Raw genomic sequence first — 13,264 nt, 5'->3', positions numbered from 1 at the left:
TCGTTTTCTCCATTATAGATTCCCCTCATTTTAATAACCAAGTTATGTTACTTTTTGATCTTTTCGTTTTCCTTTGTTTTATGTGCGTCGATTTATTTTGATAAATAAATTCTTAATCCTTACATTGTATTCTTTATTTCTCAATTCATATCACTACAAAAATGATTCTTTTTGGTTAAGCTTCTTTGGTTATTATATATATTCAAAAACCTCATTGATGGTCATTGTGATAATTAAATATCATTCACTTTTAATTAAAGGTTTCTGGTTCGAATCACTAAGATTATGAAGTATCTTTATCCCGTGGGACATCTAATTTAGTCGGAGCAATAATATGAATTTGTAAGTTTATTAAGGTCTTAAATTATTAAATAAAACAATATCCAAATAATGAATGGTTTCAAAAGTGAAACAAGAGATTCACATAAAAAGATGTTAAAAGGAGATTGTCTTGCAAATAGTAACCTGAATTTACAGTGAGGCAAAAAGACAAAATAACCCCTTTTTCACCCCCCCTCTTCTGATTTTGTCAACTAGCAAATATTTCACGTGAATCCCCCGAAATCACATCACATGAGCAAAATAACAGAGCGATTTCATCATCTCTAATTCAGTAGAATGATTAGGGGCAAAAAAGTAAACAAAATAACAAAACCAGAAACGCCAACGAACGGTGAAGATGAATCCGTTTTATCAAACTGTAGTGAATCGACGGCTAGTGGCATGTTCTCCTGGTCCGGGCTACACTTGGACTCGTGCGGTGGGTGCGCACTGTACATGATAGCGCGCAATACAGCAGAAACCGTCGGTATGTACGCCGTTTTGTTGCGTGCCAGTAACCATGTCAATCCCATCAACTGACAGTCTCTGCTTAACATCTTGCTCACTCTATCCCCGCCGGTTACATCCCATTTGTGCGTTCGATTTTTTCCACCGTCGCCGTTGAGCTAAAAAAACGTAAAATCTAAATCAGAATTTATAGGTTGAGTGGAGAAGAAGACGTATGTTTATGAAGCAGATTTTACGTGACTGTGACTGACCTTATGTAAAGCACCGAGACACCGAGTACAACCGGAATAAGAAGAGTTCCGGCAATTCTTCTCGAGATTTCTGACGGCGGCGGTCGGAGTTGCATTCTTCGAGCCGGTGAGATTGAACGCCGCCGGACAACTAAGGGAGGTAATCTGATGAAGACGAATACCACAGAAACACAAAACGGCGTCACATGTACCATTAGGTTGGGGGAGATGGATATTACGGCTCTGAAGAGAATTCTGAAGCGTATTAACGCATTTCTGCGAGTCATCCGGCATCATCGGCAAATCGGAACTTGCAGGTGCAGCCGACCCTGAAACTTGCAAAGCTGAACGCGCGTGAGCCGCGAATAACCAAGCCGCCAGTACAGGACAGCAACGGCTTCGGTCCAGGTTCTGACCGCACGCCGCGCTAACTCCACCAAATAACTCGTCGGACAAATCCAACCGGCATATCTGTGACTCAGTCTGAACCGGAAAAGCTGGAACAGTGTTAGAACCGTAATCACCCGGCTTCAATGGCTGCGCCGGTTCTGCAAGTAACCCAGCAAACGAACTTTTACACATACAAAGCAGCGTCAAAAGTAACGTAAAAAGTCTGATTTTCAACTCGACTCTCATTTTCTCTGTAGAAAAAAGAAAAACGAAGGCAAAATGATTTGGAAGTTGAAGCGAACTTTTGTTTACTTTTTTCCCCCCTTTTTCTCAGTGTTTTGCTTTTTAAACCAAAAAAGGGAGAGTTTCAGGAGATGCGAATAAAGAAGTAGTAGAGTGGGTTCTTACATGAAAGAGATGAACAAAAAGAGTGTCACTGTGCAAATAGGGAGTGGGAGTGAAAGAGAAATAGAAGTGGGTGGTAACAACTCACAACATTGTTTTTTTTATATAAATGGATCACATAATTTAAACATGGGTTAGTATCAAATATGTGATCTAATTCGGCTCGAATTTGAATCTGATTAAGGATGAAATAGTATTATATTTGATGTTGTTGATTGATTATCTCCCCTAGCGGATTGGAATTATTCATTTTTTTTTAGGAATAATATTATTATTTTAATATTAAAATTTATTATTTGATATAAACTTTTAATTAAATTGGGACTTCAATTTAAGTTGGAGAAAAAATTGATTGTTTAATGGTATTATATTTCTAAATTTCAAATAATGTACTATTTTACGAGAAATATAATTAAACCTACTTATTAAATAACTCTAACATCGTCCATTTTGAATAAAAGTTAAAAACATATTTGAAATCTAAATAATCTAATAGCAAATACAAAAAGGTCGATCGAGTTAAACTCAATATTTATTCGATTATTATGATATTAGAGTAGATCATATCTCAATTAGTACATTACTTGATATTGCCAGTAACAAAGGTAGCGATCGCGAATTTCTCTTATCGTCAAAAGAAAAAAGATATTGACCACTAATAAATCTACATATTCGTAATTTATGTCAAAATTAAGAAGGTTTTCACTTAATAATATGGTGTAATGAATGAGATTGTTTCTTTTTAAATTTAAATTTTGAATAGAGAACATAAAAAGACTTGTAGTGTTTTTTCTCTCAGTGAAATTTTATGTTACGTGAATTCAAAATAATTAAATATCAATAAAAAATATCATATACTTCCTCTGTACGGAATTGTTTGTCATGTTCTGCTTATCGAAAGTCAATTTAATTAATTTTCAAAGGTAAATTAGATCACATTAATTTTTAAATAAAAAAATTAGATATTCTAAAACTACATGAAAAATAAAAATTATAATTCCTTACATATTATGAAAAAATACATCTTAAAATATTAATCAAAATTTAAATAGTTTCACTCTAAAAATAAAAATCATGACAAATAATTTCGAACGAAACGACTATATCTGCGTATTAACCCAAAAAATGAAAGAAGGTGAAAGGGGGTGGTGGGGTCCTTAGTCACACAGATTCGTTGGGTTTTTGGAGAAAAAAGGGAGAGTGGAAAGGCTGTCTAGGGATTTGGCTTCTTCTGCTGTCCTTTTCCTTTTCATTCTTCTTTTTCTTTTATTATTATTATTATCACTATCTCTATGTTTGTCTCCCTCTTGTATTGTGAAATTTGATTCTTTTCTGCCTTTTCAGTATTATCTTTTTTTATAAATATAAAAATAATGTAAATATATCCATTATTGATGAATATTGGTTGGTTTTTGTATCAAAAGATATAACAACATTTATAATCCCTTACATAAAAAATTTACCTATTTTGAATTTGATGACTTTTGAAATAATACTTAAAACTCGAAAGTCATATTTTAAAAATCTTACATCCAATCAAATAGTAAGGGGTAAGGGGAGGAGTACTATGTACTTTGACTCAATTTCTTTATTCAAATATTATTTTTTAAAAAATAAATTGTTATAAATTCATTGAATGAGTGGATAGTCCATAAGGTTGGTACATAAACAACCATTCATATTTACATGAACCTTTTTGGATAAGAATGTATCTATTTATTATGATACTTAATATGGTGACCTTTGGAGTGATTTCTCACTCTATAAATAGGGTTGTTCATTCACTATTGTAATATATACATATGAGATTTATATACACTTGAATAAGAAGAAAGTCTTCTCTTCCATCTTACTTCTCTTGTTTTCATCTCTTTATATTTATATTGCCATGAGCTTGACTTTATAACATAAATGAATAAAAAATGTTTTTCGGATCATATATGATATTGAGTAAATGGGCTGTGACTGATTGGCATTGCCACAAATTGAATTGTTTATTTTGAAGACATGGAGTGGTTAGATCAGAAATGTGATCTTTGGAGATTTATAAATATTTTGAGGGAATGTTTAATTGGTTATGTTCCATCCATAAGTTTTTTATTATAATCAAATATATGTCCAAACATCTAGATAAAATTTGGTAGAACGAATTAATTTTCAAGAAAAAAATTTAGGGTCAAGACAACAAGATATCAATTGAGATGTTAATCCTAGGTAAACACTAATCAATCATATATAAAACCCGAAGAAACAAAAATATTTTATTGGTAAACTAATATGAGTATATTCTATATATGTCTTTTGATTTTTTTCTTATAAGATTTGAGAATCGTGCCATATTTTTTAATTAGAATAATTTGAACTTGATTTTCATAATCTGAGAGCCGTTAAAATAATTTGAATTCATGAATTTGAGAAATATTTTGAGTTTTTAATTTCTTTATAAATATTTTATAAATTTATGGTAAAATTTTCATCATAATTTCAAATTACTTAAAAAGAATATATGTAAAATATTCGTACAATCAAATTGTAGGGATCATAAATAAAATTTCTAATTTTGCAATAAGAATTATTGATACATAAAATTTCTAATCTAAAAGTTCGACTCCTATCCTAAGACACATCAAATTGTATTTGAAGCATAGAAATCCAAACAAATCTTACTCTCTAATTCTTTTATTTTTGATTATACTCATTCAATCTCTAATTATTTATCTACTTTGAAATTAACATATTTATTAAAAAAGATAATTATTGATATAATGTGTTTATCATTTTATCCTTTTAATTATAAAATAAATGCATTAAAAATTTAAATTTCTCAAAAAGTTTTACCTTTTTTTAAAATAAATAATTGATGGTGTGACATGTAAAAAATTGTCCTTTCTTAATTTGTCAGAATAAACAAATAATAAGGGACAAAAAAAAGTGAACAAATAATTAAAAATAAAAATTATTTCTTTTAAAATATCTGGACCAAAATAGAAGAACGTATTCGTGGATTAATAAGAAATAAAATGAAACTAAGAAAGAATGAAGTTTAGTTGCAGAATTTTGAACTAATGTTCAAACCTGAGTTCGCCAACAAACTCGAGATGGAACTTGGAAGTACATTTTACTTTTAGGGAAGGTGAGTTTTTTTTTTCTTCAAAAAAATAAAAATAAACGCTCTAACTTTAATTTATATTGAAATTTAACTAAATATATGTGTTATTAAAAATCTTATATTGAAAAATATAATATTTTTAACAAAGATAATTCCATTTTATATTAATGCAAAAAAATAAAAATAAATTAACTCAAATTTAAAATATCGAATTAAAGATTTTAAAAATATTTAACGAGTCTTTAATTTTTGATGTAATGCTGTTAGCAGCATCTAAGTGCGTGAATAGGTATCCTTACGTTGGGACAAAAGTCCTGCACTCTTGCTCCACGGCCAGTTAGCACATGCCCTGGCCTTTTTCCCTTTGTACATAAACTTAAAAGATTGTTATTTAATTACTTTAATTATACCTTAATTATAGATCTTAATTTTCAAATCGAACTCATAGTTTCATCTTTTACTAGTGGTGCAAACCATATTTGCCCATAAGAAATGTATGTATCATATAATACTTCAATTTGAGTTAACGTTTCTTAGTTTTACCATAAAGAGTGAAAATAGAGTATTAGATACGGATATGGATGAACTCAATTATTTTTACTTAAACTCTCTTTTATATCAAAAAAAAATATTATTTTTATATATTTATATTCAATTGCAAATGCAATGACTAAAGTTTGATACGCCTAGTTTGAACTTATAAACACTAAAACTTAATTCCTCATTTGTTTTGTTGAACCTACAACTTTAATGATAATTTCACGTATTTATCATAAATTCTTAATTTGGCTCCGTCTTTGATCCATCATTAGGATATTGTTGATGTTGAGTACTAGATGAGCCTATGTATTATATTAACTAATCATTACAAATTAATCTGTAATTAGCTCAATTAATAATTATAAATTGTTCTTACGAGTCAAATAAACCTTTTTTTTTTAATCATCTCGTGTGGTAATTTCCACACCAGGAAGGAGCACATATCAAGTATTTTCAACATTTAACAAAATTGAAACAATAAAGTTTAGTGTAAAAACAACTTATTCTTCTGACTTTTGATTAGAGAGAAAAAAAAAAGAGTAGGTAAAAGTGCTGAAAAGGCATACAATTAGCTTGAGATTTGTGTACTTTTTTAGTGTCAAGGCAGCTACTACACAGAATTATTTCAATAAAAAGGCTCTTTACATAAAGCTAAGTAGCCCCAACTCTTGTTCCCCAGTTTCCACTCTGAAGAAAACAAAGAGAAAAGAAACAAAAAGACAATTCCACTTTTATTTTTCTACTTTCTATGTCATCACCCTTCTCTTTTGGGTATTTGTATTTTGGTTACCGTTTTCTTAACGTTAGTGTATTGACTTGAGCTTTTGCGTTTTCTTCACTCACAGACAATATATCAACGTGAATAATAGGTCTCAAGTCTCAATATTCATGCCATCATCGTTACGAATAAGGTCTATTTTCTATTCGTAATTGAAATTTTGTTGGGCTCTACAACATGTATTCAATTTGAATTGAAATTTTAAAAGGTGTGTTCAGTTTTAATAAGAATATCTGGACTTTGGAGGTAGCTCAATCCTAGACTCTATTTCATGTCTATATAAAGATTACTAAATTCCATTAGAAGACATTTCGAAAATTTCATAAAGAGATTGAAGTCTCGATATATTCCACACAAGTCATGGAATATTCATATAGAGGTTAATTCTTAATCATCCTAATTCTAGAAATAAGTCACTAATAGCTCTCGAATCGTAGATAAATTTTATGAGAGAGACAATCAAGGGAGAATATTATTTGTACGCGCTATCTTGATGAATAAAATTATATTTCTTCAAATTTTATTTGAGTAATTAACTTATTTTCCACGTATTTAATTGCAATCAGTGTCATTATTTCACGAATAGATTTGACAATTATGCAAAATTATTTTTCCAAAATCAAATGGGGCAAATTTAATTAATTTGAAATTAAACCTGGCTCATTAACACTATATCCCAAATTCCCAATCCATCCTAACCCATATTTCATTTGTTTTTTCTTTTAGGAGAGATGTTGACATCATAGATAAAAGATTAAAAGGACAAATTTCAAATATTTTATCTAGTTACTTAGGACGTTTTCTTAATGATGAAACTTTAGAAATCGACTAAAAAATAAAAGAAAAGATGAAATGACTTAAAGAAGCAGCATTGGTAATTGAGCACGAAAAGAATAGTGGCAACTATAGTATATAACAAAAATAAGTAATGATGGTGTCGTAAATCCCTCTTTCTGTCTCTTCTATTTTTTTTAAAAAAAAAAATTATAATATTGGAAACTCATATTAAAACTTAATTAACTTTAAAATTAAAAAAATCTCATATTTGAATTAAACCACTCCTTATATGTTACATAAGTTTGATATAAGGTTTTGTGATCTTAATAAATTTGGGTATATATTTGATAGACTATAGTTGTCAATGTCAACAGAAACATACCATTGTATAGTTGTACACCCAAATACTTAGAAGGGAAAAAATGTTAGGTAAAGGCGGATGTAATATTTGAATCTTAAGAGTTTATTTTTGAAAACTTACTAATCATCATATTAAATGCTACGATATCGTATATGAAGTGCAAAAAAAATATTATTTTAATATGATAATTTGAAATTTAACAACGTATACTCACTGTTATGTTGAATAAAAGTGAATTTTAACAAAATAAAAGTGTGAACTAATTTAGTGAAAGAGCAATTTACCAAATTCACTTAGACACAACATTTCAACTACTCGAATTTAATCTCAAGTCATTGAAATCATCAAATGTAACGCTAATGATGATTTTCAAGAACAAATAAAAAAATGGAACTCAAAGCAAAACAACATTATATTGGAAGAGTTAGGTTTATTAAAATATGGACCACATAATAGTCAAGGCAAAAAATTATTTGAAAATGATCCAAAAGGAAGAGTGGGTAAGAAAGTTGAACATGATTGATCAATGTCCCTTTAATATTCTAAAGTTTTTTTGCTATATAACAAGTTCCAAAACAGAAAAAGGCAAATATACTTCTGTAGATATTGATATATCAAAGTCATCTTCCACTTTACATTACATGTGATAAAACATGAAGAAGATTCCACCTTGGAATATCATATATATGTATACTTAGAATGGAGAATGCATTGATTGCTTCAATCATAGGAGTAACTTTGTCCTTTACCATAATTGTTTATTCCAAATTCCAATATACAACATTTTTTCCTTGTATAATTGATATAAAAAATGTAATTAAAAAAAAAAGATACATGTTAGGAGTCTGTTCATTTAAGTGATTTTTTTTCGTGAACAGTTTGATGGTGAAGAGATTACAGTTTGAATTATAATGCTACAAATTCAAATTTTAGATTTGAATTTTTTTTATTTAATCATCTGATTTTCAAAATTTACGGCCATGGGTTCAATTTAGTCTTGGTGATTAAAATACTGGAGTAAGTTTATGTTATTCTCTGCGGACTAATGATTTTTTGTATTGTTCTTTGTTATCAAAGTTAGTTGACAAAATGAATCAATCATATTGTTGAGTTATATAATGGGATGAGCACTACTAAGGTTTTAGTTTCGTGCAAGATATAATTACCTCTTTTAAGAATTTCTTTCTTATTAAACTCCATGTACTTTAGTGTCTCAATCATAATAATAATAATAATAATAAAATATTTAAAGAAACTGTACAAGTAGAATATTAAAAGAGTTGTGTGTACATAGCTATATCGCTATTTTATTAAGATAGAAAGACTGTTTTCAAAATAAAATAATACCTGACATAGGAGTTATGAAATGACAGAATTAAAACTTTAAATTATAAAACGTTGAAGTGGCCTTGGATATGTAGACAACACTTTAGGTTGTACAAAGAATGTTTTTCAAACTAATGAATTCAGTTGGGTCATGGATGGAATGTATTTCACAATATGAGTTGGGCTGATCCATGGATGGAATGTTCTTCAAAATAATGAGTTGGGTTGGGCTGTCTCTTGGAAAATACTATTTTATTTTGGAAAATTGTATATAATAGCAAATTAATAACCTGAAATAAATAGAGTAGTTAGGATTTAATTTAATTGTGCTCCATAGCAAACGTTTGCAAAAAAATTGCCGGACGCCACTCTCCTCCAATCTATCGCTCGCTTCCTCACTTTTTATACAAACACAAGTGTATAAAAATTGTTTCTAATTGTATAAAGAAGAGAAAATTGTACAAATACATATATTTTTGTTCCCCTCTCCAGATCTCACCTCCACTCTCTTTCTCGTTTTATACAATTTTCAAATTGTATTTAATTTCTCTCTTTCTCGTTATACAATTTGATTCAATTGTACATTCCTTGTCAAGTCTCTTTTGTTTTTCTCTCTTTCTCATTTTATACAAATTCAAATTGTATATAATCGTTCTATACACTTATAATAATACAATTCATTTTATACACTTCATTTTTATACAGTTCTCTGCCCAAGTGTCTTTCTCTTTCTTGTTTTATACACTTCGTTTTATACAATTTGCTTCAACTATATATGTATAACGAATTATGCAGTTTCTATATTTGTTACGGAGCGCAATTATGTAAACTTTGCTATAGCATACAAATATAAATTTTTTATTTGCTATATATGAAAGTTTCCCTTTAATTTATGAGCTAAAATTCGAAGTTGAGTTAGAACCAAAATTTATCTCGCCCTCATCCTTATCGACATTGTCTTTACAAAATAATGAGTTGGGTTGGGTTATGGATGAGCTAGACAATACATTGTCAAGATTGCTTAACACGAGGCCCAACTAAAGCAATTACAATATAGTTTTTAGAATAACAGGGAAAATAAGCAAATACCTTATAAAAGTAAAATAATTGCAAATATATATATTCCTTTATATTTATATTCATAAAAAAATAATTACACTATATATTCCTAAACAATTTCCTTAATTACTAAGTCAATATATATATTTAAATGAGGGTATGAGTTGTATTTCAAAAACTACTTTAAATTTAAATATAAACTTATAATTATTTTAAATTTTATGATTTATGTAATTTTTCTAGCAATAATTGGAGTGAATATGTCAATACAAATTTGATTAGTTAGCAAATTGTATTATTGTAACTTGAGTAAGATGTAGGAAAGTTATTTGTCAAATTGGACCAAAATTTCTGAATATCCAAGAATATAATGACAGTTATATAAATCATAATAGAAGAAGTATTCTTTCTAATTCTTCTTTTTTTTTTTGTCCGAAAATTATTCATGAATATTTATTATTATTACATATATAATAATAAAAATTAGTGGTGCAAGATTCCTACTGTAGAAGGAGCAGGTGGAGGCGGATCGATGTTATATAAGAAAATCCGGGCCAAATAATTATTAGCCGCACTGGTCCCGCATATAATTACAAAAATAATACTTTGTCTCTCGTATAATTTATTCTATTATTTAATTTAATACCGGAGATAAAAATTTTACTAAAAAAAATTTAAAAGTTGCACAATAGAAATTTTTTACAGAGGTGAACTTTTTCGTGGACAATGCTTTTATTACGTTAAGAATGTTTAAAATATGTTAGTTAAACATTTTAAATATTATTTTGCTTGTGTATGCATTAATTTTCTCCCCAACGAAGGGTGTATCACGTAGCTCCGCCCGATATAATTTGTATGTGTGTCTGTTGCCTGTTCCCGCATATAATAATAAAAACAATATTCTCTCTATCACAATTTATGTGATACTTCTAAAATTTCAAGATTCTAAAGGAATTTTTTAAATCGTAATTTGTTTATATATTTTTAAAAATATTTTTAATTGCTATGTTATTATAAATTATTTGTACTTTTTAACTAACTTTTAAATATGTGAATATTATTTTTAAAAGTTTAGAAAATTATTTATTCGTGTTTAAAGACAATTAATTTTAACTCTCAAAATCTAAATCGAATATTGTGACGAAACATAACAGTAATATGAATGCAAGCTATTGAAAAATAAACATAAGCATGACGACTATATAAGGTAAGGCACACTGCGGGAGCTACGAAGTAGATTAATAATGATACATAAAACAATACATTTTTGGATTATATTTTCTTTAACTATGATGCCACTTTTCCCACCACCAAATCCATAGACTAGGATATGCTCTTTTATAAGTAAACCAATAAAAATAATCCCTCATTTTTTATTACTATTGAGATATAAAATAATTTTTCATAGACGACGTATTTTACTTAGTATTTTGATCAATACTATTTTAACCGTGATTTAAATACGTAAACTTTATTTCATAAAAATCAATACTAAATTTATTATTTTATTTGTTCTTATTTAGTCGTCTATTTTAGACGTGACACATATATTAATGCATCAATTATATCATAGGTTAGTTATAATTTTATTCTTAACTTTAAAGATTATGTAACGCTCCAAATATAATAAATGTATTTTCTGGTTCCAAAAATATGCATTGCAACTTAATAGTATCAGAAATTTTCTAAAATTAAATAAGGATATATTAGAAAAAGAATTATTATCCTTTCAAGATTTGTTAAAATAGATAAATATATAAAAATAAATATAAAAAAAATATAGACAAATAAATAGAGACAGAAGAAGTAACTTTCGTACTTTTGATGGAGATTGCTCATTAATATTACGTGATTAATGAAATGTGCAATTTAGAGTTAAAGCAAATCCCAAGTTCCAACAATGCAATGTTATGTTATGAATTTTGATTGTGATTTGCGAGGGCGGCTGGAAGATAAGATTATATCAAATGCGCAAATTAGAGTTCAATTTGATATGTTAAAATAGATTAAGTCAATAAATAATGGATTAAAAGTATTTGGTGAAATAAATTATGTTGAAATTAGCTAAAATTTGATTAATTAATAAATTTTTTTCTCATTATATATAACAAAATTAAACCAAAAAAAAATTCTTTTAAAAATCTTTAAAATAGAATCTCTTGTGTAACACTTTACGCCATGTACATAATTATTAGTATTTAAATTTAAATAATTTAGATAAATCATAATTTTACGAACGAATTTTTTTTAATTCCATTAAAACTTTAAAACATGCAAAATATGACTATAATTACCCACCTATATATCCTAGAGAGTTCCCTCTACCACTACGCGTTTAAAAGCAAAATTTATCAGTTTGTAAAAACATTCCACGTTTTTGTAAAAGTTTTTGTTGTTAGTCAAGAAAACACATGTAACTTGTAATATTAATTAATTAATGGATCATCTGAATTATTTGGAAACATTCAAAAGTGATATTTGACCATTTTCTTGTATAATAAAAATAATTATAATATTCGAGCATTCAATTATGCAAAAGAGAATCTCAATAATTCTCAATATACCACCTAATTACCAATCATTGAATAGAAAACATTATGAACCGCAGAAACTATATTGAATGTGTGTGGACACTAATTATCAAAGATGAAAAATGATTCACAGTACTACATATTAATTTCTTTGTAACAAATTGAGTCAATATTAGCGTCTTTTTGCACAAAAATGGTGTAAGAATTTGAGCCATATAAAGCGCAATTTTTACTCGTTTTCTTCTTATCACATGCTTCTTGAAGAATTTTTTTTTTTAAAAGTGTATGTTGAGACAAAAATGCACTTTTAAGGTATGTTCAAACTATAGAAGAATATTATTATTATTTTTGAATTTTAGTCCTAACTTATGAGGAGTGAAGTGGTCCTTTACGTAAGTTAAACGGGAGCTATGCGACAAGCATAGGCGTAGAGATGTAGCTAATTAATATAACAAATTTTAAACGTGTCACATGGCTTGTCCAATAAAATTAAATCTACATATGATGATATGAAATTGTTTACGACAAATATTAGAAGTGATAAAGAAAATATAAAATTAGAATGTGATGTAACAAAGATTTTAGTATGAATATTTGTTAGTGTAACGTCTTGATTCTTTTTTATCACTCAATTTTCTTCATGATTCGAAGATTGCTAGTGACATATTTCTTGAACGTAGAATGAAGTGATATATGATTGTTATGAACGTCGGATAGTGGCTTTAAGCCATTGACAAAAATAATATTTGATACCTTAATTTCTTTACAAATATTCTAAAAGTTAGTGGACTTTTGAGACGTAATGAATATTCCTTATTTATCCTTATGAGTATTATCTATAGTCATTTTTAATAGATTTTTCAAAGCATTAGATTATATTTAAAAATTAATATAATAAAATTATCATTTTATTTATAATTTTTTAAAATATGATCAATTTATTATCGAACAAGTAAAGATGAACTAAAT

General features: G+C 27.9%; 1 protein-coding gene across 1 annotated transcript; it reads right to left on the bottom strand.

The window, feature by feature from the left end:
* Positions 1-398: 398 nt before the first annotated feature.
* Positions 399-2,031, bottom strand: LOC101252410 (uncharacterized GPI-anchored protein At4g28100). The gene is made up of 2 exons (XM_004243255.5): positions 1,041-2,031; positions 399-947 (listed from the first exon to the last, which is right to left on the bottom strand). The coding sequence occupies exons 1-2, from the start codon at positions 1,653-1,655 to the stop codon at positions 606-608; spliced, it is 957 nt and encodes a 318-aa protein (XP_004243303.1). The 5' UTR covers positions 1,656-2,031; the 3' UTR covers positions 399-605.
* Between the last annotated feature and the right edge of the window lie 11,233 nt (positions 2,032-13,264).

The sequence above is a fragment of the Solanum lycopersicum genome, chromosome 7, assembly GCF_036512215.1.
Source record: "Solanum lycopersicum chromosome 7, SLM_r2.1".
Lineage (NCBI taxonomy): Eukaryota > Viridiplantae > Streptophyta > Magnoliopsida > Solanales > Solanaceae > Solanum > Solanum lycopersicum.
Note: the sequence above shows the minus strand (reverse complement) of the source record. Positions and strands in the feature narration are given on the sequence as shown.